Source organism: Drosophila hydei, unplaced genomic scaffold (assembly GCF_003285905.1).
Source record: "Drosophila hydei strain 15085-1641.00,03,60 unplaced genomic scaffold, DhydRS2 tig00008121-arrow-pilon, whole genome shotgun sequence".
Lineage (NCBI taxonomy): Eukaryota > Metazoa > Arthropoda > Insecta > Diptera > Drosophilidae > Drosophila > Drosophila hydei.
The window spans coordinates 1,028,759-1,053,006 of NW_022045832.1; the positions used below are offsets into that span (position 1 = coordinate 1,028,759).

The 24,248-nt window shown below is 43.3% G+C and overlaps 5 protein-coding genes across 8 annotated transcripts; 1 reads left to right on the plus strand and 4 right to left on the minus strand.

The window, feature by feature from the left end:
- Positions 1-447: 447 nt before the first annotated feature.
- LOC111596503 (NPC intracellular cholesterol transporter 2) lies at positions 448-4,231 on the minus strand. Of its 2 annotated transcripts, XM_023310764.2 has the most exons (5): positions 3,881-4,231; positions 3,637-3,645; positions 1,631-1,738; positions 653-822; positions 448-571 (listed from the first exon to the last, which is right to left on the minus strand). In XM_023310764.2, exons 1-5 carry the CDS (start codon positions 4,023-4,025, stop codon positions 485-487), a joined length of 519 nt encoding a protein of 172 aa, XP_023166532.1. In that variant the 5' UTR covers positions 4,026-4,231; the 3' UTR covers positions 448-484. The 2 variants fall into 2 exon arrangements, with proteins under 2 accessions (XP_023166532.1, XP_023166533.1); XM_023310765.2 differs by lacking the exon at positions 3,637-3,645.
- A 346-nt stretch (positions 4,232-4,577) lies between these two features.
- LOC111596488 (exocyst complex component 5) lies at positions 4,578-7,194 on the minus strand. Its single transcript, XM_023310749.2, has 6 exons — positions 7,080-7,194; positions 6,112-7,016; positions 5,463-6,050; positions 5,215-5,404; positions 4,835-5,152; positions 4,578-4,772 (listed from the first exon to the last, which is right to left on the minus strand). Exons 1-6 carry the CDS (start codon positions 7,110-7,112, stop codon positions 4,674-4,676), a joined length of 2,133 nt encoding a protein of 710 aa, XP_023166517.2. The 5' UTR covers positions 7,113-7,194; the 3' UTR covers positions 4,578-4,673.
- A 382-nt stretch (positions 7,195-7,576) lies between these two features.
- LOC111596495 (hamartin) lies at positions 7,577-12,043 on the minus strand. Of its 2 annotated transcripts, XM_023310757.2 has the most exons (8): positions 11,884-12,043; positions 11,415-11,797; positions 11,095-11,351; positions 10,192-11,028; positions 8,745-10,125; positions 8,533-8,690; positions 8,344-8,473; positions 7,577-8,275 (listed from the first exon to the last, which is right to left on the minus strand). In XM_023310757.2, exons 2-8 carry the CDS (start codon positions 11,506-11,508, stop codon positions 7,869-7,871), a joined length of 3,264 nt encoding a protein of 1,087 aa, XP_023166525.2. In that variant the 5' UTR covers positions 11,509-11,797; positions 11,884-12,043; the 3' UTR covers positions 7,577-7,868. The 2 variants fall into 2 exon arrangements, with proteins under 2 accessions (XP_023166525.2, XP_023166524.2); XM_023310756.2 differs by having other exon boundaries at positions 8,745-11,028.
- Positions 12,044-12,383: 340 nt separating this feature from the next.
- LOC111596491 (glutamyl-tRNA(Gln) amidotransferase subunit B, mitochondrial) lies at positions 12,384-14,941 on the plus strand. Its single transcript, XM_023310752.2, has 8 exons — positions 12,384-12,512; positions 12,584-12,728; positions 12,785-12,898; positions 12,955-13,270; positions 13,322-13,746; positions 13,808-13,944; positions 14,000-14,123; positions 14,190-14,941. Exons 1-8 carry the CDS (start codon positions 12,448-12,450, stop codon positions 14,406-14,408), a joined length of 1,545 nt encoding a protein of 514 aa, XP_023166520.2. The 5' UTR covers positions 12,384-12,447; the 3' UTR covers positions 14,409-14,941.
- Positions 14,942-14,966: 25 nt separating this feature from the next.
- LOC111596489 (rootletin) lies at positions 14,967-22,725 on the minus strand. Of its 2 annotated transcripts, XM_023310750.2 has the most exons (8): positions 22,222-22,725; positions 20,781-22,034; positions 19,672-19,823; positions 18,238-19,614; positions 18,005-18,180; positions 15,348-17,755; positions 15,107-15,282; positions 14,967-15,049 (listed from the first exon to the last, which is right to left on the minus strand). In XM_023310750.2, the coding sequence occupies exons 1-8, from the start codon at positions 22,723-22,725 to the stop codon at positions 14,986-14,988; spliced, it is 6,111 nt and encodes a 2,036-aa protein (XP_023166518.2). In that variant the 3' UTR covers positions 14,967-14,985. The 2 variants fall into 2 exon arrangements, with proteins under 2 accessions (XP_023166518.2, XP_023166519.2); XM_023310751.2 differs by lacking the exons at positions 20,781-22,034; positions 22,222-22,725 and adding an exon at positions 19,893-19,964.
- Between the last annotated feature and the right edge of the window lie 1,523 nt (positions 22,726-24,248).

The following is a 24,248-nucleotide window of genomic DNA, read 5'->3' on the forward strand; positions in this document are numbered from 1 at the left end:
GTGCGCGCTCGGCTGCTAAGCAGCAGCTCGTACGCGTTCGTTGCCGCTCGTTCGCCGCTGTCGGCGCTCACGGCGCTCGCGAATGTGTACGGCGGCTGGCGCTCATGCTCCAATTGTGTCGCTTCTTCGTGCGGCCGCTAGCAGCGCAGCGCAGTGCCGAAAACAAAAGATCGCATTATTTATGTTTCTTTGCTCTGCTCCTTCTTCTTCCTGCAGTGTTCATTCATGCAAAGTATCATTAAAGGATGCATGTGTGTGTGTATTTCTGTGTGAGTGTTAATGTGTGTGTGGGTATGTGTTGTTGTTCTTGTTGCCCCATTAATGATTGCTATTGTCTTTGCATGCACCAATTATTTTATTATATTTTACACAAGTATCATAAATATATATGTATATACATCTGCATTGCACACACACATACGCACAGCTTTTCACTATATATGTGTGTGAGTGTGTATGTGTGTATGTGTGTGTGTGTATGTTGTTACATTGTAATCACAACGGGCACCTCAAAGCAAATGAGATTTTTATTGTTTTCATCTTTGGCCTCCCATAGCATACTGCCCTTCATCTGTAAGGGATGGAATAAAGTAAGATGGAATAAAGTCATTAAGCTTCAATTTCGATAATAATTCGATATAATCGAACATACCACTGGTAATGTTGAATTCACATAGATATTGGCCCAATAGCTTTTGCTTTCATTCACATTCAATATGCAGTTATGATCGCCATCGCAAGGATCTGGAGATATGGCCGCCTCGCTCTTGAGGTAGGTGAAGACCCAACGCACCTCGTGTTTTAGAAATGAAACACCATTGCCTGCAATTGAAACATGATTAGATTCCAACTAAATTAAACAGAATTAATATAAGATAATTGTTAGATCTTTAGTTCTGATTACTGATATCAATTTATTATAGTTTACCAATTAACTGAGCTTTTCAATAGAGGTGACATTTAAAATGAAAGAATGCTACTCCCGTTGCTTTACGCAAATGTAAATTGACTTAGCACTTCAGATTTTAAATTATAGCTCGCAATAGAAATTAGAGCACTTCAATGTCTTGGAGGTTGTATTGGGCCAGTGTGCAATTCGCGATATAAAAAATAATATTTGTGCTGAATAATCAAAACACAAAACACAGTTAAGGTCCGTTTGGTCTATTTATATATTCAAAATCAATCATATCGCTAGCCCCAATTGCATTCAGAAATGGTAGCCAAGTGCGTCTGTTTGTATGTATATACTCTATAAGTAGGGTATTACTTATCTTTGCAAACACACACACTTACGTACGTCCAAGTAGTACTACGTATATGTCATAAATGATGTCGTATAATGCAAAATTACTGGGTATTATTTTGATTTACACACCTATTTGACCAATTATTTTTTATGGCACATTATCGCCGGCTACGACAGTCTTCTTCTTGTTCGGCAATTCACACGATTAATTTCACCCCCCATTCACAGTCGATTGTATACTCTTCCGACCCTTAGCTATATGTATGTATATATTCTATTTATATAATAGATACGTATCGTCGTCACCCTCGTATTTTGAGCTTAGCGAGAGCGCATTAAAGAATTTGAATGCATGATCCCCCGTTATCAGCATATATTTACCGTTATCATCGAAGAGCACCGTAACCTTAACAGTGGAATCGCGAGCCATAGAACAGGGCACCCTCGAGCAGTTTTCAATGTTCAGGTAGTTCACATTATACAGGGAGCCTGAAATACCATCAGATTACAAATATTATCAAATGCATTCCATTCAAATTTTTATATATATATATGTTGGCTTGTGGCGAATGAAACCTATTTACAAGTAAGTACGTGAATGCTGCGAATGGGCTTAATTGCCGAAAGCTGAAATACAGAAGTGTATTTAAGATTAAAGACATATAATGAAAGATTATATACATATAATGAAAGATCAAGTCAACATTTTGTACATAATAATTTGATAAAAATCTTGACAAAAATTGAGTCTGCTGCGACATGCTGAGCGATCCCTTCTGTTCCCTATTTTTAATTGATCTGTCACTCTGATTGTAAGTACTATAAGCCTCTATATTCCAGCTAATGGAACATATAATTGGACTCCCGAATCATTATTTACATGTATCTCAAGTGCTAATTGCAGTATTTTGTGTAACTCTTAAAAATTACTTGGATATGCCAAACATTGAAAGTTGTGGATCAAAAACTGAAATTTTATATTGATTTTATATGATTTCATGGAAAATAAATATTTGATGGAAGATTTCAAAACTCAAGCAAGGGAGATGAACAGAAGAACACGAGTCATTCGACAAGTTGGTTTATACTCTATAAGCACCTCCTTCTGCCAGTCAGTGGGTTCGCGGAATGTTACTTTTTCTTTTTTAATAAAAATCTAAATATTATTATAAATAGAATTATTATATTTTTATCTATTTTCAATACATAAATTATATTTATATATATTTTGCAATGATATACAAACTTAGGTATTTTAATACCAGTTATCTCAGAGACTTAATGGACTGGCTCTGCTCGCAATCTATAAAATAGCCAGGTAAGCAAGTTGCAGTCCAAGGCAACATACTGCATAATACTCGTTCAGTGTATAAAAACAAATAAATTTAGTAAATAGGGAAAAAAATATTTCAAAATATTACCAGATACTTTATATACGTATTTGTAGCGGATGAAACGTGATCCTAAATTTCCTCGATTTTCCACACCCAGCCCGCACAGATGTATAATATTAGTTCATTCTGCTAACAGCAAAATATACAGATTTCTGGGGACTACTTGACAATATATTTAGTATAAAGTGTATCTAGTTCAAATTGTATAGAACCTGATTTGGTAGGGCCCCATTATGTATGTATATACCGAACAATCTTAAATTTTAGTCCTATCACATTAACGAGATTAGTATTGGGATTGAGTAGCTGTCAGTCAGGCGGACCTGGCTGAAAACCAATATACTACGGTCACTTATTGAACGATTACGAAATATATATATGTATACAATTAAGTTTTTTATAATAAGCTTAGTCATTATTCAAGGGCTAAATAAAAATATGATGTAACGATGATACCACAATATGCGTTGCAACTGATTTATTTCACTTTGTCTACCTTAGCAAATTGATTAGTTTAGTCAGAATTTTTGATTAGTATAAATAAAAACAAAGGAACTAAACCGGCTCAGATTAGTTTTTTTCCTATTGTGAATGGGAAACTTTTCCAATAAAAAAATTTGACACTGATTAATGTCATAATTTTTGTATTTCAGTATAAATATATATATATATATATATGTTGATAGGGTCTTAATTTAGTGACCGGAAAATTGGCGAACGAGGCGAAATTACTATCAAAGATCTCATTAGCTGATTATTTATTGACGGCATATATCAAACCAGAATTAAACCAGAATTCGATGAGTAATCCAATATAGTATTATTCTTCCATATGTGGAGTTAGATATACGATATATGATATGCTCGAATATATATACAGATGGATCACTTTGAAGAGAGGCTTGGCAGAGTGTTAAATAGATTATTTATACATATATATATTTACATATTATTGCACGTATGTATATAGCTTGACTTCTATTCAATACTCACTTGACCCGACTGCTTAAAACATTTTGTTAACAGTTCGTACCGTTATTGCCAAGGTGTTCATGAGGTATATTTTATACGTTCAGTGAAATTAAATAAGAACCATTTAAGTTAACATAGAGGTCCACAATAAATATAAATATATAAATATTTCGTATAAAGATACTCTATAAATAGTATAGTCCCTGACATCGATCAGCTGGCTTTTCGATCGGGTCCATACTGCTAAAATTGGCGAAGAACTCACCGCAATCTTCGAATGCCAGCGAACGTAATGATAGCAACTTCTTATATGCATCGTCTTTGGTGATCTTTATGGCACTGGCGATCGTTTCGTTAATAACACAAAAGGCCCAGAGTATTTTCAAGTAGTAAACAAAATAGCCGCGCATGGCTTAATCGATTGTGGTACAAGATCGTTGTGATTAGAATATATGGCTCACCGTTTGACTGCGTTTGAAAATTGATTAAGACAATAACAAAGGCGCACGATAATGTTGCGGTATTTTAATCAGACACGCGACAAGCAACGCTTTCTATACCCCAAGTGTGATACGTTTGGCTACACGGCTAGCAGTTGACTGAGTTAAAGGTTGAAGCCACACTAACCGTCAACTGGTAGCAATCGGTAGCTTTTTTTATCTGCAATTAGGGGAGCGACATTAAATGCAAACAAAAATAAATAATTTGTGTATACTTAAGCAATCAACTTTGATTTATTGGCTGTGAACGATAGCTTCAGCACACAACTACAGCAAATACCAAGTGATAAATATAGACTATTGGGACGTTCCCACAGTATTTAGGACATGACGAAACTCTCAGGTAATGAAAAATGATAGATCTGTACAGATAAAAATATGAAGCACTTGACTTTAATTGAAAAGTGAACCGTTAAAGGTACCAGCAAGTAATACTTAATATATACTATATATATTGTTTGTTTTGATCATATGTTTATGTTTATATAAAGTAATACAAACAAAATAAATTGAACGGGATACATTTGGGTATGTGACTCGGCAATGGATTGGCCGTTGCTACTCGATGATCCCCTTTAAATAGTTGGTGTTCTTGATGATACGAAAATCGGTACGAAGTTGTATGAATTGACGCACCACCGACTTGTCAAGATAATTCTGTTTCAATAAAAAAGTTGAAAATTAGACATAATGCGATATAGAGATATCAATGTACCTACCAGAGTATCGCCTGTGCAAACCTCTTGCAGGTTTTGGGGCTTGACCAATAGCAAATTGCATAGAGCATGTAGTATATCAAAAAGCTGCGTTACCAATGGACTGTCCAGCTCACGTATACATTTTCTATACTCATTCACATCGCAAATGGCGCACATGGCGCCTGCCGTATTGAACTGCATCGTTTGCAAATGATCGTAGATGATGCGATGCAGGCGTGTTCCAAATTCTGTCAGCACATTTTGCAGATTTTCGCCATCCACACACTTCTTTATTTGCACGATAACAGGTTGCAGACTCTGCACCACTTGAAGGCAAGCCTATGTAGACGAGCACAGATATTAAATACAAAAATGGAAATAATTTTAAAGAATCTTCTTACAGCCGATGAGATAGTATCGACATCTGTTTCGGGTTTGTAGTCCGTCTTTTTCTGCTCGTATTGTAGATAGACTTTAACCCAGCCAATTACTGCGCTTATAGATCGATCCAGACCCTGGTCCAGCTTAGTTTCAATTTGTTCCATCAATATGCGCTTTTTGAATACATAATCTGAGTATTTTGGTGTGTTACTGTAAAGGCAAATACTATTTATAATTCCCGCATGTTTTAATATACTAGCGAAGTTACCTTACGCAGGGTATAACCGACGTATTGCATAATTTGTCCAGCAAATGCACAATGATATTGGTCTTTTGGACCACATCAAAGAAATACAACTGTGGAAATACTTTTCCCTCCGCTAGCGGCACTGCCTGCAACCCGACCTCTAACGCATAGTCAACATGCTCATGCATGAGAAAGCGTAGCAATATATCATTTAACTTGATGGCATTCCCAGGAAGTTCTGCCTCGCTGGACAACAATCTGCAGCGTTTAAGGGATGCCTTAGCCTCTTGCAGCATGTTAATTGCCAGCTCCTCCGACAGGAAAGTCTCGCCGCCATAATCTTCAATGACAGCTATATTTATGTTGGCCCTCGTGGCAATTAGCACCTCCATGTTGCGGCGAAAGCCTTTCGTTGTTTGCGTCTTCTGGTGCTTTTTGCTGGCATAAAATTTCTCCAGTTCCGTTGAGCACTTGGCCGTCAGGCACCTCAGCTCAATTTCAGCATATCCGGCCAGGTTTTTCATGAAGATTTGTTGTGTAAGTTTTTGGAGCAGATCATCATCGATGGTAGACATGTACACTTGCAAGTCACTAGACAGTTTTAAAGTGCTGCAAATATAAATTCTTACTTGGTTTAACGAATACAACTCAAAACGTTCCATTAACTAACTGTGAGTAGAGTTCATAGAGTGTGCGTAGATACTTTTCCTCGTCCTTTTTGTCCTCCAGCTTGGTCATCGCATATTGATGAAGTTTTAGTTGATAAATATTTAGTATGAACTTCGACATGACCTGCTGCGGATTGGCAAAAACCTTCTTGATGATCTCGTAGTGATGCTTGCACATGGGCACAATGCCTATAAATATATCCTTGCCACTATACGGCTGCATTTGGCTTTGCTCGATGTAGGCATCGACGCACTGTGTGTAACCCTTGAATTGAGAGAGGATTTGAGCTAGGTTCTTCATACGCTCAATGTCCTCGCTCTTTTGTGCCGTTGCAAACTCTTCGATAAGTCTACGTTCCACTTCATCGTATTTCTTTTCAATCTTACGCTTCGACTCGGCAAAATTCCCGGGCGGTAAGTCCTGTGATATTGCGTATAGCTTCTGTATTACATCGGCTGCTTCGTTCAAGCGCAACGGATCGCTAAATATATCATTTACTATCACGGGCCCGGCCATTAAAAATTCAGACATGTAGCTAAGTAGCTTTTGTGCCTCCACTGACCGACTGCGCGGAGTATTCACATTTTCCAACTGCTCCCCCAGATGCATTATCTTGCCAGCCACCGAGTTGATCTTTTCATCCAGCTGACCAAACCAATCGATGGCCGTTTGGTGCCGCTCTTGTAGCTTCGATATTTTCTTGGCATGTGAATCCTGCTCTTGTCGCAGGGACTCCTCCAAACGTTCGCATTTGCTTTGCTGCTTCTCCTGCAGTATTTTCAGATCCTTAATAGTCTGTATGAATGTGTCGTGCAATGCCACCGGATTGAAGTCTTCGCTATTTTGCAACTCATTGTTGGTACGCCAGGTCAGACGTTCGATGAATTCACCCACTTCAAAGGGCTCCTAAATTATGGCATTGTAATCTTTGTGGTATGCATTAAATACATTCAATTAATCTGTACACACCTGTTCAAATTCTTCCATATATTGTGACAACATAACGTTTTGTTTTTGAGGCGTTTTCTACTGATGGTTACAGTGTTCTTCTTCTTGCTAGCTTTAGTTCAGAAAACAGCTGTTGGCGCTGCCAACTTTATCCACAGATTACACTTTCACTGTTGGCAATACCAACAATAACAAACTATTGCGCCAAAACTATTTTTTAAATTTTAGCACTGCCAGCTGTGTACAAAGCTTAATATATTTATGTTGGCAGTATCGCATAGAAGATAAATTTAAATTTTCAAATTGTGCGCCAAAACAATAAGTGTACAATATCTGAGTGTTTTGTAAAGTATGTGTACCTTCGTTGCCCGACAACAGTCAAACAAATGTGAAATCAATATGCTCAAGAATTATTTTCATTTAATGTTTCATCATATCAAAACCTATTTTCGTTTTATTCTGTTTTTATACAATTTTATACGACAAAACACATTGCAATGTGCCAACAAGTTAAAATTTCAAACGTTTATAATCGTTATAATTATTGCGCGGAGTCTGCGTTTTATTTAACTTTAGTTACAGTTTTTTAAACTGAATGCGAAAACCCTGAACAATTCGTTTCATAATCCGATATTCATTATTTTTGGTAGTGGAGACAAAAAAGAGATATTTGCAGCTATTTTTGATACATGTTTAATTTGTAGTTGTTGAAGCTTGCCTTTTCCGACGACCATTTCTGTTGTTTTTTTTATATATATAATTGACAGCCTTGTGTACTTTCTGTTGCAAACGTATTGTTTGCTGCAGTTGTTACTGCTGACTGTGCGGTGGCTGCTGCTGCTTCGGCTGCTGCCCTTGTTGCTGTTGCAAGTGTAAATGTGGGTGGGTGTGTGTGTGATTAGATGTCGTTGGCATGTCCAATTCTTGCGACAGTGCTGCCGTCGTTGTCGTTTGCATTATATTTATGGCACTAGCAGTGCCCGCTGATGTGGCCAAGTCAATTGCCGGCATGCGCGCATTGTCTTCGTATGGCACGCCCGTGCCTGAGCTCGTGCCAGTCCCGCCGACCCTTAGGGTTGATACTTCGGGAATCGAAGGCGAATCAAGCAGCTGTTGCAGATTTTTTAGCTCCGTGGACCGCAGACTTGCCGAAAGACTTTCACTAGATGCCAGCGACGTCGAAAGCGGTGAATTGCGTTCCATGGATGAGGCAATATCTGTGAATCGAGGCATAATATAAGTTCGTGAACAAAATAAAATTCATCGGGTCTATATAAAGGCTTACCAGTTCGGTCAGTATCTGGCGAGCACGTTGTGTGTCCGACAACACTCTGCGGATGTTGCAGTGACAACATGAGCTTTTCCTCCATTTGTATGATGATCTTCTTTTGAATGTCATATTTTTTGTTTACCGACTGCAAGAGCACAGATTGCATTATGGCACTGACCGTGAGTTATGAGTTGAGATGCTTACCTTAAACTTTTCCTCATATTCTTCCTTGACGGTGTGCAGCAAGCGCTTCTGCTCCACAATAACCTTATCGTTGTTATCCAACTTAACCAGTTGTTCGCTGATTTTGTGCTTGGTGCTTTCGAGTAGAGAAGTCTTTTCGTCTAGGTTATGCTTCAGATCTATTGAGAAAATTGTGATCAGTTTGGCGTACCTTCTATATACCTAAAGCTCACCTTTTAGTTCAGCATTAAAACTCTCTTGCAGCAATTTTAGCTCCTCATCGCGTGAACGATAGCTATCGATTTCAGCCAGTCGATTCCGACAACGCACCTGCACCTCGCCCATGATAATAAACTCTGCCTCCAGGCGCGCTAGCTCCTGTTTGTACTGTTGTCCAAGATCCGCTTGCTGTTGAGCATGTTGCAATTCTGTGGTCATGGTAAAGATTTTACCGCGAAGCGACTCCACTTCGTAGTTCATCTCCTTGCGCTGCAACATCTCGGCATTAAGACGAGTCTGCAAATCGTCATTCGCCTGCCGTAGACACTTATTTTGGTCCAGCTCGTATTGATATTTTGACTTCAGGTCGGCCAGCTGTTGGATGTAGCTGCTTAGCTGCTCATTAGATTGCCGAATGCCCAAGTCAATTCTAGCAGCAAGAGCTTGGTTCTTTACATCAAAGTTTTTCAGTTGTTCCTGCAAACGATCTCGCTCCATTTCCAGGCTACGCTTATCGCGGCTTCGTCCCATCAAGCGACGATTACGCTCGGCATGAATGCTACGACGATAACGTTCGTATAGCAACTGTAAGCACATCAGCTGCCATTGCTCCTGCAGCGGAACGAGATTGCTTGACGGATCGCAGCTCTCCTTGGCGTGTATGGAGCGCATTATGTACTGATCGAGTATGTCCTGCGGATACAATTGACTTCTATCGTACTTATTGCGCTGCTCCTTGCACTCACGCAACAATTCAAAGAGTAAATCTTCATAGTGTAACGGCACCACTTCCACTGTTTGCACCTCCTTCGTCTTGTACGCATTGCCGGTCACGATTTTGGATGTTCCCATGGCCAGCACTCGACCGCTGCGTTGCAGTCGGGTACCAGCCAGCACAGTCTTTTGTGTTTGCACGTCATTATGCACTCCATTCCCATTGCCATTATTTTGTTGCAGAGTCAGACAATCGGCCTCATCGTCATCATCGTGCAGTTGCTGTAGACCTGGCAAAGCTGAGCACGACTTAGTACGACGCATTTCGTTTTCCGTTTGTCTCGGTATTGTTGTCCACTTCGTGGACGTCGTACTTGGCCAGCCGCTGGTAAAGCTGCTCTCATTGCAGCAATAACTTGCCATTCGATTTCTTCGCTTAACGCCCTTGGCCAGTTGATGAATGCTACGGTTGGTAGGCATATGAAGGCCACCATCGCTACAAAGATTACGATCTGTTTCGCTGCATTCGCCACAGACACTGACATTTAGATCCTTGGTCTCAGAGTTTATCATCGTTGCAGTATTCGGACCACCCGTGAGCAATGCATCTGAAAGCTGAGGAGGTTCGGCCGTCGGCTGAATCTTGCTTAAGTCAGGAAAGTGGAATTGGCTTTGGTGATCCTTACGCATGGGAGAGGAAGGTTGACTATTAGCAAAGATAGCGCGTACCGTATGTGAGTTGGGCACCTGCTGCTGTTTTTGTTGTTGCTTAAAGTCGCGCAAATCCTTCAATGGCGTTGTCTCCGGAGTAGCCTCAACAGCCGCCTCTGGCGGCGAGGAACCTGTGGCAACAAGCAGCTGAGCAGTGCTGCTGGGCGGCACTATAAACGGCGTAGGGGTCAGCGGCATAGCAGAGCTGGCGGTAGCAGGTGCTATTTCGTTATGTGGACTCCAGATTGGGGTATTGTTGGTATCCGCTATATTTGACTCGAAGCGTCTAACTGGTGCCCCAGTTAGATGCTGGTGGTTGGACTGATTGCTAACGTTGTTATGCTGTTCGCTGTAGGATGTGGTCGAGGTCATGCGACTAAAGCTGGGCGTGCTACATGGATAAGTGGAAGTAATATCCTCGCATGTGGAGTCGGGATGCAGCACGGGTAGCGACAAATGTGCACATTCCATGACCACATCATGCGGCTCCATTTCCTTCCATCGCTGGTTGCTTACCTCCGTTTCACTGGTAGCCGTCAATAGCATCGGATGCAAGCGCACAGTGTTCAGTAACGGTTTGATCGTATGCTGGAAAATACTACCCTTGTCCTTCTTGATGAACTCCGACAGATAATTAAGGAAACTACTCGGATACATGCCATATAGCCGATGGAAAAGCATTTGCAAGCCCAACTGTAGATGCACGACCTTTTCGTCTGGTAACTTATTCAGGTTTTGAAATTTCCACGAAGCCAAATGCCCAAATACTTCAAACAAATCGTTCAAAAAATTCGGCACTGAATTCGGGATTATGGGTAACAGCGTAATTATGCACAGAAGAGCGCTCATTAATGGCACAATATCCTTTTCGTGCTGCAAGGATTATAAACATGACACACATATATAACGATAATAAAAATCTTTATCAAATACACTTACCATCAACAACTTGAATATACTTTTTATAAGGCGATGCTTCTCGATTTTGTGCAACCAAGTGGGATGGCGTCGCACAATAAAACAAAATACGTTCAGCGCCTGTACGCGAAATTGTTGTTGCTTGAGCCAGTCGTCTAAGCGATCGAATATGTAGCTATCGTGTGGCGGCTGTGCCTTCACCAGCACTTCCATAATGCGCATTGAGCCAGTGTTTATGTAGTAGTCGAGCATATAGCGCACTGGCCATTGTTCCCTATCTATTATGTAGATGTAGGAAATTCAAATAGTATTAGGATATTTGTAAATTGGCGTTTACTTACTTTGGGTGAAAATTTCAACAAGTTTCTTTTTTGCTTCCTCATTCTCAAGTGTTTGGTTTGACTCCAAGCCGCAGATAATCCTATCGAAGTCCATTTTGGTGCTTTAGTTATTTGGAGTGGTAACAACGGACAGCATGTGGTGTGTTGGTTGTTTGATTGATTTTTCAGCATTAGCTCCTTACTTGCATCTGTCGCCTTTGTTTTTCTGCCTTTAACCTATAGCTGCACGTTGGCGTAGCGACCTGGTAGTGGTCACAACTCCAAGTATTTTGTAGCCGTCGTCGTCGTAGTTGTCGAAGTTGTCGTGGTCTCTTGGTCGTGTTTTTTGCTTTTGCTGCGCTGCGTGTGCTTTTTTCTCTCTTCTTCGTCGTCGTTGTTGTCAACTGTGATATACAAAAATTTGCATCACATTTTTCGCAAGTGTATTTAAACTGCCTGTTGCGTTGGCCAATGCGAAAGTTGAACTTACCTCTAGTTTCATCTTTTTCACATGTTTTATTAAAAAGGTTATTTCGTGTTTTTCTACCTTGGTTTAGCAGTAATGTTCAACTTTTCCATGTTCTTCCAGTGGAGCCCACTTCGCCTTCGTGATATTTTGATTTATCGTAAGTACCACAAATATCGGAAGTAAATGCTAATTATCGATACTAAACGGCTGATTCGTGACACGCTAACCAATGTCAGCTGTTTTTAACAGTCTGTCTTTGCATTGAGGATATTCTTTCTGTTGATGGAATACAAAATGAGTATGAAGATCTGACATAGAAAGCATGATTGAAATTTTCTTTTCAAGGAAAATCGCGCTATTATTGATGCAGCAATAAACATATAATCAGATGTTAAGCGAGTATTGCTATAGATTCGGTCTACAGGCAAAAATTCGATTCCTTAAAAAAAAACAGCTGTTTCATCTTCTATCGATTTTTTGATTAAGTCAATAGAGTAGAGGGAATATCTATTATTGGTGTTAAGCAGTACACCTGGAGCTCAGCTGTTGCTATTATCAAATCTCAGCCGGTCAAGAAATCTAACAATGGGAAGTTATATTATTGTGCGTCGACTGTCAACGCAACCCAAATTGGCCAATGCGGCAAAGAAGTAAAATAAAAATATTTGATTGCTTAGAAATTCCCACATCTCTTATTTGAATACGTTTATGCTTCATGCAGGAAATGGAAAAGTGTCGTTGGCTTGGAGGTGCACGCACAGATTGCAAGTGCTTCAAAACTATTCTCCGGCAGTGCCACCAGCTTTGGAGCACCTCTTAATACAGCAGTTGCATACTTTGATGCGTCTATACCAGGAACTCTACCGGTGAGATTTGCAGTTAATTCTTAGCGGATACTAATAAGGAGCACAATCTATTTAAGGTTCTCAATAGAAAATGCGTAGAGTCTGGTATAAAAACTGCGTTGGCACTAGGCTGCCGGGTGAACGAGGTGTCCATGTTTGATCGGAAGCACTACTTTTATGCAGATTTACCAGTGAGCAGTCAGCGTAATCACATCAAATGCAATGTAAATCCTTTGAACTTTCTTAGAATGGATACCAAATTACACAACAACGCGCCGCGCTGGCAAATAATGGTGTAATGACATTTCCAGTCATAACGCCGGGCAAAAAGATTTACTATAAATCTGTCAACTTGTTACAATTACAATTGGAACAGGACAGTGGCAAATCGTTGCACGACGAGCAGCTCAAGAGAAGCTTAGTGGACTTGAATCGAGCTGGTCTGCCGTTAATGGAGCTGGTCTTTGGCCCAGATTTGGAGACTGGCGAGGAGGCTGCTTCATTAGTGAAAGAGTTGATGCTTATATTGAGACGACTACAGACCTGTAGCTGTAAAATGGAGGGTAAGTGCCTAATACAACTGCCGAAACACTTGTTTAAGTTTGCTTTTGCAGAGGGCGCACTGCGTGTAGATGCCAATATATCAATACACCAGGAGGGCGATCCTTTCGGGGTACGCACAGAGGTCAAAAACATTGGCTCCGTGCGCAGCATATCCCAGGCAATATCATATGAAATCAATCGTCAGTTGGAGCTCGTTGCCGAGGGCGGTGTGGTAACAAATGAAACGCGCTCATGGGATGCAGAGAACAGACGCACAATTGCAATGCGAGATAAAGAAGTGCTACAGGACTATCGCTTTATGCCGGAGCCCAATTTGCCACCATTACATGTTAATCTCAAGCCAGGTGCAAGGTCAACCGAACACTTAATATCGGTAGCAGCCCTAAGTGAAGAATTACCAGAATTGCCTGAACATACACGTCAACGCCTTATGGAATATTATAAACTTAATGCGGAGGCAGCTATAATTTTGGTGGTAAGCTCTATCGAGTGGGAGTTATTTTAGCAAATATTGTTATTAATGTTTATTTTGTAAGAACGAACCTATCCTGCTGGAACATTTTGTAAACATCACCAAAAGTCTACCTGATATGCCAACCAAAGTTGTAACCAATTTTCTTATTAACGATTTAATGTCGTACTGCAACAAGCTTAGTTTGGACATAGCAGATTGGTATGTAATCTATGTACATATATGTTTTCAGTTTATGTAAATGTTTTAATTTCAGCGCCATCAATGCCAACGCCTTGAAGGACATCTTAAAATCGTTACATGCTGAGCACATCAATTTGCAAGCAGCTCGCCAACTTATTCCACTTTTACACACGAATCCAGACGCTGATGTCAGCCAAGTAAGAAAACTTAAAAGTTAAAGAATACAAAGCCTTAAATATATATTGTTACGCTTTGCTTTGCAGCTTATTAGACAACACAATTTGGAACAGATTTCAGATCTGAACACCATTGAGGCTTATTGCCGCGAGGCAATCGCAAATCAGCCAAAAACTGTGCAGCAATACCAAAAAGGCAAATCGAAAGCCCTTTATGCCATTGTCGGTGAAGTGGCTAAGCTGTCCGAACAAAAGGCGAATATGAAAATCGTCGTTGAGTGCTTGGAGAGACTGTTAAAAAAATAAATAAAACGCACTTTTAAAGTGTTATTGGACGTGTTTATTTTTGTATATAGTTTATAAAATATGCTGTAAGTTGTTGAACACAAACTGTATTTAAAATGTATGTATGTTAAAAGTTGAATGTGTTGTTGTGCCGACTATGTGTCCATGTCAATATCAATGCATACAATGTTATTGAAATTATTATGTGATTGGTTTTTAGCTCATATATGATATTAATGCAGTTCTTTGCTCTCCTACCTTTCGAGGAGTAGCGGAACTTGTGACCCTTTAATGTATAATATTGTAAAATATGTTTTTTTGTGTCATAAATGAATATCCAATTCAGGATGCGAGATAATGGAACGCACTATATTCGATTGTCTACAAGGCAGACAATGAACAGCTAGAATTGTACTTGAAGCACTTCAAGGTTTATGAATGCAGATGCTGGTGAACTAAATATTATTTAATTACGATATCTTTAGTAATCTAAAGCGTTTGCCTCAAAATAAATGCACGTACTTTGCCTTACGCTGGCAGTGAACGTTACGTCTTGGCGGGATCAAGTTACCAGATGACAACGCGATTGCACTATCCATTAATCACGATCGTAATCACGGCACGTCGACGGTGGCAGACTCATGGACACTGCAGAATCCAAGCTGAAAAAGCCAACCAATTCGATTATCTTTCAATGAGATTTTCATGTTTCTACCAACCGTCTACTTTCGCTTTCCAGCAAATGGGTATCCACTGGATGCTGGGAGACATTCCGCAGGGAATCGCCTAATGTGCTGCGCAGATGCTGCATCTCTCGATTAGCTTTGGAGCTACGCAGAATGTACTGCTGTCGCCGTTTAGCCTCTTGTGCCAGTTGCTCTCTCAGCATTGAGATCTGTGGGAGGAATGGAGATTGCAATTGCAAATTGATTGTACTCATGGAACTGGGCATGGGCTCACCTGGTTCTCGAGTCGTAGGACCTGCTGCTTGTGGGATTGTTCGCGAGCATCTAGCAACTTCTCAGCATGCATTTGGGCGCTGCGATAGCGATCCGCGTCCATGCCATCCATGCACTTGGAGCTGTCATGCATACGTGCCTTGCAGCGCGCCAACTCGGACTCCTTTTCCGCCAGCAACGTCTCCAGACGACGCACTTTTAAGCGCAAGTCGCGCGTCTCCTGCTCAATGACGCTGTGATCAAGGCCACAACTATAGGAGCCCCCAGTGCCGGCGTCATAACGATTGGAATCATACTCTCCGGCATCGCCAGCGCCGCCTCCTCCATAATAGGAGCTCGATTTCTCAGCCCGATCATAGGCGTTGCCACCAGCAAATTTACTCTTTCTGTCACATTCCAGCTGCTTCACCTTGTCCTGCAGTGTTTGCAGCTTGCTGCGCAGCTCGGATTTCTCTCGCTGCGATGACTTCAGCTGGCGGCTTAGTTCCTCTTCCTCGCGACTGCCACCGCCGCCTCCATTCCCGTTGACGGCGTCCTTGTCGCCGTTTTCCTGATTCCACTTGGCAATGCGTAGCTGTGACTCGAGCGCCGAGCGTTGCACTTCGAGATCCGTAACCTGCTCCTGTAGCCGCTGGTTGCCATCGAGCTGCGCTTGCTGGCTGCGCCGCAGCTCGTTCAGATTGGTTTGAGCGCTGTCCAGACGCTCCGTTAATATGCGCTTCTCGTTCTCCGTCGTTTGCAGTGATTTCTGGAGCAGCTTAACCTTGTCCTCATTGGCCTGCGAGCAATGACCCTGCTCGGACAGCTCCTTCTGCAACGTCTTGATCTCGCCGCGCAGTTGAGTCTCACTGACAGCGCTCTTTTGCAGACGCTCCTTGAGCTGATCCACTGTGGACTTGAGGGAGGTGCAACGATCCTCCAGTTGAGCCATAGCACGATTTTGGGTATCCAGCCGTTCAGACACTTGCCTAATGTTGCAGTCCTTCTCCTGCAGCGCCATTTGCAGCCGCGTTAGATCCCCTTCCATGGCGACACGCTGCAAGTCTAGCTTACTGGCGCGTCCCTCCACCTTGGCCAGCTCCTCCTGCAGCATGCGTTTCTCATTGTCCAGCTTGCCGCACATTTGACGGCTCTTCTCCAGACGATCTTCGTTTTGGGCGTTCTCCTCGGATGTGGCGGACAGCTGCATCTCGGTTTGGGCAACGCGCTCGCGCAGCACTTGGCACTCATCGGTGCGCTGCTTCAGCTTCTCCTCGAGCGCATTCATAGCCGAGATTTTCATTTTCCGATCGGTTTCCAGATTGCTCTTCTCCTCCTGCAAGTTGCGCAGAATGGCCTGAAGTTTGCCCAGCTTGGCATCGCAACGCAGTTGCTGATCGGCGGCATCTTGCAGCTGTTTCTTGGCCGCCCCCAGCTGGGACTTGTAGTCGTCCTTCTCGCGCTCCAGCTGGGCCACTTGATGCATCAGATTGCGCACGCCCTTTCGGACCAGATCGGGATCAACATCGACGGGCGCATCGGGACATTGTGATGTGCTGCGTGTGTCATATTCGCCAACGCTACGTGAAGGACTAAACCGGCGCGAAGGACTTAGCAAGCGATGCGACAAATTGACACTGCCATCCACTTGGATACCCGCAATGCGGCGCAGCGTGTGCACCACGGAGCTCAGTTTGTGCTCTGTGTTGCGCTTATGCAGTTCCACACAGGCCAGCTGCTCATCCAATGCCCTGATGCGACCCTCGGCGCCACCCAGACGCGCCTTCAGCTCCTGTATTTGCTGCGTGGCATCCGCCAAGCAAACCTCTAGATTGTGTTTCTGATCCTCCAAACGCTTCTCGCGACCACGCGCCTCCTCCATGCGCGTGACCAACTCCTGTTCGCGTGCATGGAACCGATGCTCCTCCTGGTTGTTGTGACAGCGTGCACGACCCAATTCCTGGCGCGTAGCGCACAGATTTGCCTCCAGATCGGCCAGCTGCTTTTTGATCTGGCACAGCTCCTGCTGCGCACGCTCTTTCAGCTCAATTTCAGCCGCCAGCTTAGTCTGCAGCTCTTTGCCACCCTCGTCCTTCTGGGCGAACTCCATTTGCGTCTTTTGCAATGCCGACTTTGTGGCATTCAGCTCCTGTGTGGTCTTTGTGAAATTGTTCTCCGTCTCCTTGAGTATGGTGCTCACACGTGTGCGCTCTATCTCCAATGAGTTCTTGGCTTCCTCAAGATTGTTAATCTTCTGAAGCGCCTCCTCGATTGCACGCGCCTGCTCACGCTTGGCGCTCTCAACACGCTTGACATGATCGCGCAGCTCCTTGTTGCTACTGGAGTACTTGTCGCGCTCAATGTTGCTATCCGCCAGCTGACGTCGGCTGTCGGTCAGCTCCTTGCGCAGGCTGTCAATGTAGCCCTCACCTGAAAGGACAGGCAAAATATTTTGGCTTATTTAGCAGGTGAACTAAGTATCCTAAGCCCTAAAATGAAAAGTCCATTCTAATATCAGATTTGGCTGCAGTACGTCAAAGGCCTGTGCTTTATATTATTTACTCCTGATCTTACTCTATAACCCTCTTCCTTTTCTTTTCGATTCGGGGTAAGACCTCAAGATCGGAAAAACTCATCTTGTCTGTAAAAATGTAAAGTCAATTCTCTTATAGATCCCACCTTCTTTGGTCTTGCGTAGCGCATCCTGCAGCTCATTGTTGGTTGCCTCCATTTTGTCCTCCTTTAGTCGTATGTCCATTTTGAACTCCTCGCTTAGTCGGCACAGAGTGTCGCGTTCCTCGCGCATGCTGTTCAATTGCAGCTCTTGCTTACGTATACACTCCTCGAGCTTGATTCTGGGAGAGAATAAATATTTAGAAAGATGAGTGAAAGGAGGGACTGGACAGTCTTACTTGTGCTCCTCCTCTCTGGTGCGCATGTGCACCATCTCATCCTTGAGCTGAGCTATGGCCGCGCGCTGTTTCTCGTCGCGAGCATTGGCCTCGCGCTTGTTGCGATCCAGTGACTCCTGCTCGGTCTTCAGCTCCCGAGAGACCGCTTCGAGGCGTTCGGCCACCGCCTGCTTGTCGCGATGGGCCATGAGCAGCGCCTGCTGTTTCTCGTTCTCTGCGCGAATCAGCGTCTCCTCGTGCTGCTGCACCACGCTCTCGATGTGCGCCTGCAAGGCGGCTATGCGCTCCTGCAACTTCTCGATCTCATCATCCTTGGCGGTTTGCAGTGCCTGCAATGCCTGCTGCATGCGCTTCTCAAGAGCATTGCGTAGCTGCAGCACCTCGTCTCCATGGCGTTTAGCTGCATCCTCGGCGGCTGTCTGAAGATTGGCAATCTTCTGGTTGAAGTCACTTTCGGCAGCACGAGCTGCATTCAGCAGTTGCGTCTTGGTCTCCTGGGCTTTACGCTGACACACCTCCAGCTCTTTTTGCAAACGTGCCACGTGATTTTTGAGGGATTCCTCTCGGACCAGCGCCTCCTGTAGATCACGTTCCAGCTGGCTGCGTTTCTCTTCGACGGCCTCTAGTGTCGTATTGGTATCGAATAGCACCGTCTCCAGAGATTCCTTCTCGGAGCGCAGTGCGGCCAGCAGCTCGTTGAGGCGATGCGTGTCCTTCTCGTGCAAGTCAATGACCACTTGCTTCTCCTCCACGTCCTTGACCATGTCCTCGATGTTGCGATTCAGCCGACTGTTGGTTTCTGTCGTTTGCTCCAGGCGCTGGCGCGTGCGCATTAGCTCCTCGTTGATCGTCTCCTTCTTGCGGCACATGGCGGTCAGCTGGTTATGCACATCGCATTTCTCACGTGTCATGCAAGCCAGGTCCTGCAGGATCTTCTCCTTCTCTAGCTGCAAGCACTTCAGCTTCTCGCTGTACGAGAGATTGTCGGTCTCCAGTTCCAGACGCGCCTTGTCCAGGACAGCCAGCTCCTTCTTCAGCTCGCCAATTTCACTGGCCTGGTCCGCGGCCTGCACGCGCAGCTTTTTACGCTCCTCTTGGGCCTCCAGCAGACAGTTCTGCACGGACTTCAGCTCGTCGCTTGTGGAGCAATTGTTGTTGGACAATTTCTCGTGCTTTTCCTGCAGATCACATTTGTCCAGCAGCAGCTTGTCCAAGTCGTATTCCAGATCGCATTTCTGCTTCTCCAGCAAATTGATCAAATTGTCCGACTCGATGCGCTGCTGTTCCAGCAGATCCCGATTAAGACTAACGCGATTTAGCTCCTCGCGCAACGAAATCGTCTCCTCCCGCAAGCGACTGCTGCGATCCTCCTCGGATCTACGTAGAGCACATATCTAACTGTCTTTTATATAGCTATATATGGTTGAAGCTTACCTCAAATTCAGCTCAGTTATATTCTTGTCCTTGAGTATACGCTGTATCTCCAGCTCGACTGCCTTCTTATCTTCCTCCATGGAATCGATTCGCTTTTGCAGCTTGCCATAGTTCAACTGTAACTTCTCAAAGTCTCCGCTGAGATTCTCAAACTGAAATATGATTATGATTATTTACAATATATATTTATATAGATTAGTCATAAAGTTTGTCTGCCAGACATTATGAAAGGCTTGGGCTAGCCTAGGGACTCGAACCCGGATTCTCATTATTCAGTTGTCATCGAGTCACGGCTCAGCTCAAAAACCCATCCACAACGTTACATATATAGCATGTATAATTGATTTCTGTCGAGACGGCAAAATATATAATCTAGTCTGCCGACTGTACCCGGCAAATGCATATAGATTATCGGCATAGCTCTAGTATTTCATATATGTAGATCAGTTCGAAAGTAACATAAGTAAATTTATAAAAAATCCTAACATTTTAGAAAAAATTAAAATATCTGCATTGAATTTTATATATGAATTTTAAATATATATAAATATTTTTTTTATATAAGTAACTTATGTAGTATTCAATATATATAGATCAGTTCGAAAGTTAGAAAAATTTATTTATAAGAAATCCTAACACTTTATAAAAAATACGCTTGGACACGTGTTTTACTCAGTTGAAATCGAATAATTCAATATTATGAATTAAAAAAAAAAATATATATATATATATGTATATATTATATATAATTTTTTATATAACTTAATTAAGTCAAGTCTCGGAATTCTTAGTTTCTAGTAGCTTCTTAAATCTTATACCTAAATATGAACAAAAACTTTATAGAACTCAAAAAAAGACACGAAATCAATTTTTTTGCTAAGCCATAATTTAGTATATTCTATATATAAATAAGATAATATAAATAAGACAATAATATATAAATAAGATATATCAATGACATCCTACTATATAGTATATCTCTGCTACAGCTCAGAGCTTAAGCTCAGTTAATGTTTTGTGAGCTGTTTTTTTTTTCTAATAAGTACGTCTGGGCGAGAACTGTTTGTTGCTCTTATCAACACCTGTTATCAACTCTGACACCCACTCACCGCATTGTTTAGATCCGCACGACCCATTTCGGATTGCTGCTTTTGGACACGCACTTCATCCAAGGACTTCTGCAGACTCTCGCGCTCCTGCAGCAGCTCGGAGAGCTTCGAATTGCTGGCGTCCAGCTTTTCGGTCAGCTGCTGCATTTTGCTGGTCAGCAGCTGCTTGGTGCCCTCGCTGGTGTCCAACTGGGTGCGAGTGCTGCGCAGTGTTTCGCTGCTCTGCTGGAACTTGACCTGCATGTCATGCAGAGCCAGCTGGTATTTGTGGAGCGCCGCCTGCACAGCCGAAATGGTGCCCTCGGCAAAGGCCTGGGAGGCGCGAGTCGAATTGCGTCTTGGCGATTTGCCACCAGCGGCGCCGGCGGTATTGGCAGCGCCACCCGCTACGGAGGCGGCATCACGCGTCAGATGCATGTGCTGCATGGCACTGTTGACCTCGGCGTCTGCTTCGCGATCAGCGATCTCGGCATCTTGTACGACAGCTTGTGCGATCTCGCGCATGGAATTGTTCAATCTCTCGATTTCATCATTGTAGCGATTAGCCAATGCCGCATGCGACTCGGCCTGAGCGCAGCGGTCTTCCAGCTTTTTGAGCTGATTCATCAGCTCCAGCAATCGCTGATCCCGTTCCATAATTTCATGCCGTGCACTCTCGTACTGCACCTTGAGCGTGGCCAGCTGCGCCTGCAGCTCATCGTTGCTGCGACGCGATTGCTTCAGCTCATCGTCGGCGGCACGCTTGGCCTGTTGCAGGGCAAATGCCACCGATGAGTTGGAGCAGTTGATGTCCTTGCTAACGCCATTGATCTCCTGGCCCATCTTGGCCACCTCGGCCTTCATGGCGCTCTGCATGTCCTTGAAGGCGCGCTTGACCGCAACCACCTCGCGCCACATCTTCAGCAGACGATTGTGCTCGCTGTTGTAGTAGTCCTTGAAGGCCTGCTCCTCCTCCTTGAACTCATCTTCCTTGATGAGCAGCTCGTCGCGCATGTTGCCCCAATCATTGGTCAACTTTTGCAAATCATTCGTCAGCGCCTCGTTGGTGCGATTCGATTCCTCCAGCTGCTGACGCAAAGCATTGTTCTGCGCCACAATCTGCTCGCAGCGATTGTGCTCCTCCTCCAGCTTGCGGCACAGCTCGCTGCTGCTGACGTCGTCATGCAAGTAATCGCGTCCACAGCTTGGCGGTGGCGAGTCTAGCGATGAGCTGCACGGCAGGCTGCTCTGACCTAAAGTCAGCGAGGTCGAGCACTGTTAACAATGATAATCGAGACAAGCATTCAAAATTATGCAAAACAATAAATGTAAACAAGCAAAAGTGCTTGCCCGACTACGTATACCCTATCCCAAATATATATTACATATATATTTATATATTATATTATATATATGAGTCATCTTAGCTAAAAGCTGCTCTTCTTATTGGACGCCTACTCACCAGCACCTGGTTTGCAGTTGGACCCGTTGTCAGCTTGGGCGGACAGGGCATTGTAGTCGTCGGCTTGATGGTGTCGTGCATGCGGTCCTCGAGATCGCTGCAGCGCTGCCTGTACTGCTGTATTTTGGACTGCAGGCGGCTAACCAGATTGGCCTGATTGTGCTGGGCCTGCTTGTACGTGTCCAAGCGCTTGCGATAGCTGTGCGACTCGTCGGCCAGTCGCTGGCGCAGCTCCTGATTCTGGCGCAGCAGCGCATTGGTAGAGCAGTCCGCCGCTGACCCGCCCGGTCCACCCGGTGCTGGGCTCAGCATTCTGGGCGTGATGGCACCGGAGCCGTTGCTGATGTTGCTGCTGTTGATTGGATTGCTGGTCGCTGGCTCGCCACGCCCACGATTGCGAGAGAAGGGTAAACGCGTGGTTGTGGCTGTTGCCGCTGATGGCACCGGCAGGTCGACGGCCGATGGGCAAGGCGTTTGCTTAAAGTTATCGCGATACGCTTGCATCTGAAAGGGGGACAGACAGCGAGAGTAGTGGCAGAGGATGTTAAAGTCGGCTCGTGAAATTGTTTGCGGTTTGCGTGTGAGCAAAACTTTTGCAGAACTTTGCCGCCTACGCCTAAATGCTCGATAACTTTGTCCAAATTGATTTATTAACTCTGCCCGGGCTGACGGCCGACTATTTTGCCATATCCGGTCGTCATGACAGCTGCGCCAAGCGAAGCTATTTTTTTATGCTTAGCGCTCATAAATAAACAAGCTCCCCTTTTTATCATCTAGTCAATGATATTCCTATGCGAAACATCGCCCACTTGACAATACAATTCTCGCCCGCCGCCCCCTCCACAGCTGGGCTGACACCGTTTGTCACCAGGACAGCAAACTTTGTGTGTTACCCATGCCCCATGTCGCATGCCTCACGCCCCTTTGCCCCATTGCAGTTTTTTTCTGATTTGCCCAGCAACAATATGCATTATAATTCCCTTGTCTTCGGCGTATTTATATTAATAAACAAAAATAGTTGTTTTTCGTTTTTGGACTCTTTTCTTGCGTTTTATGTGGCTCGTTGTTGAAACTTCTTTTGACACGAATGAAGTCTTGTTTTTTTTGTTCGTCTTTGGGTCGTCTTCTAATTTTGAGCTCCTTATGCTCTGTGGACTTCATTTATAGATACAATAACAAAATTTAATAGATTTTTTTACATGTGCCGAGGACTACGATGTCACGACTGTGGCTTAGCATGCAATCTGTCCCGAGTTCTTGTGCCCATGCGATTCTACTTTCTCTATTTTGGCCATGCCTAGTGCGACTGCTTCGCTCAGATTGGGGTCGACATAAAGACATAATCATAAAGCTGTCATAAATAGACGGATTTTATGTAGCGTCCAAACTTCTTTCGACTGTCAAACGTAATGCGAACAAATATGATAATGATCTGAATATTTGGAGGAGGAGGAGGAGGAGTATGAGGAGAATAATTCAATCTGCTAATGAATCTTGTCTTATCAGACTATATTCTATGTTTATATATAATATAACTATCAATTGTCCTGCTTAGGCAATTATAGATTGCCTTCCATATTAGACTTGTTCCTACATAACTTTTAAGAAACCCTCGCAAGCCCGACTTCATACAATTGTCCATTTTTATATACTCATTGAAGAAGTTAAAGAAGGGTATATCACTTTCTAGCTTTATACTTTTCATTTTCATTTCTTATATATATATATATGTATATCTATATGTTCGAGATAGCAAGCTTAGCAGGTGCTGAGGAGGTCAACACAACATTGATTACTTCTATCAATTTAGCTCTTAGTATTCTGCAGTTGGTGTAGACCGACTTTAACGTTTATAGACACAAGTCTCTCCATATTGAATATCTTAGATATTTCTGTTAAAAAAAAGTTTTGTTAGATAATTGTTCTGCTTTTTAAGAAGTATCTTTAAAAAAAAAACAATTTTATATTAAAAAATATTTTTATTATTATTATTATTATTTTTATTATTATTTTTTTTTATTATTATT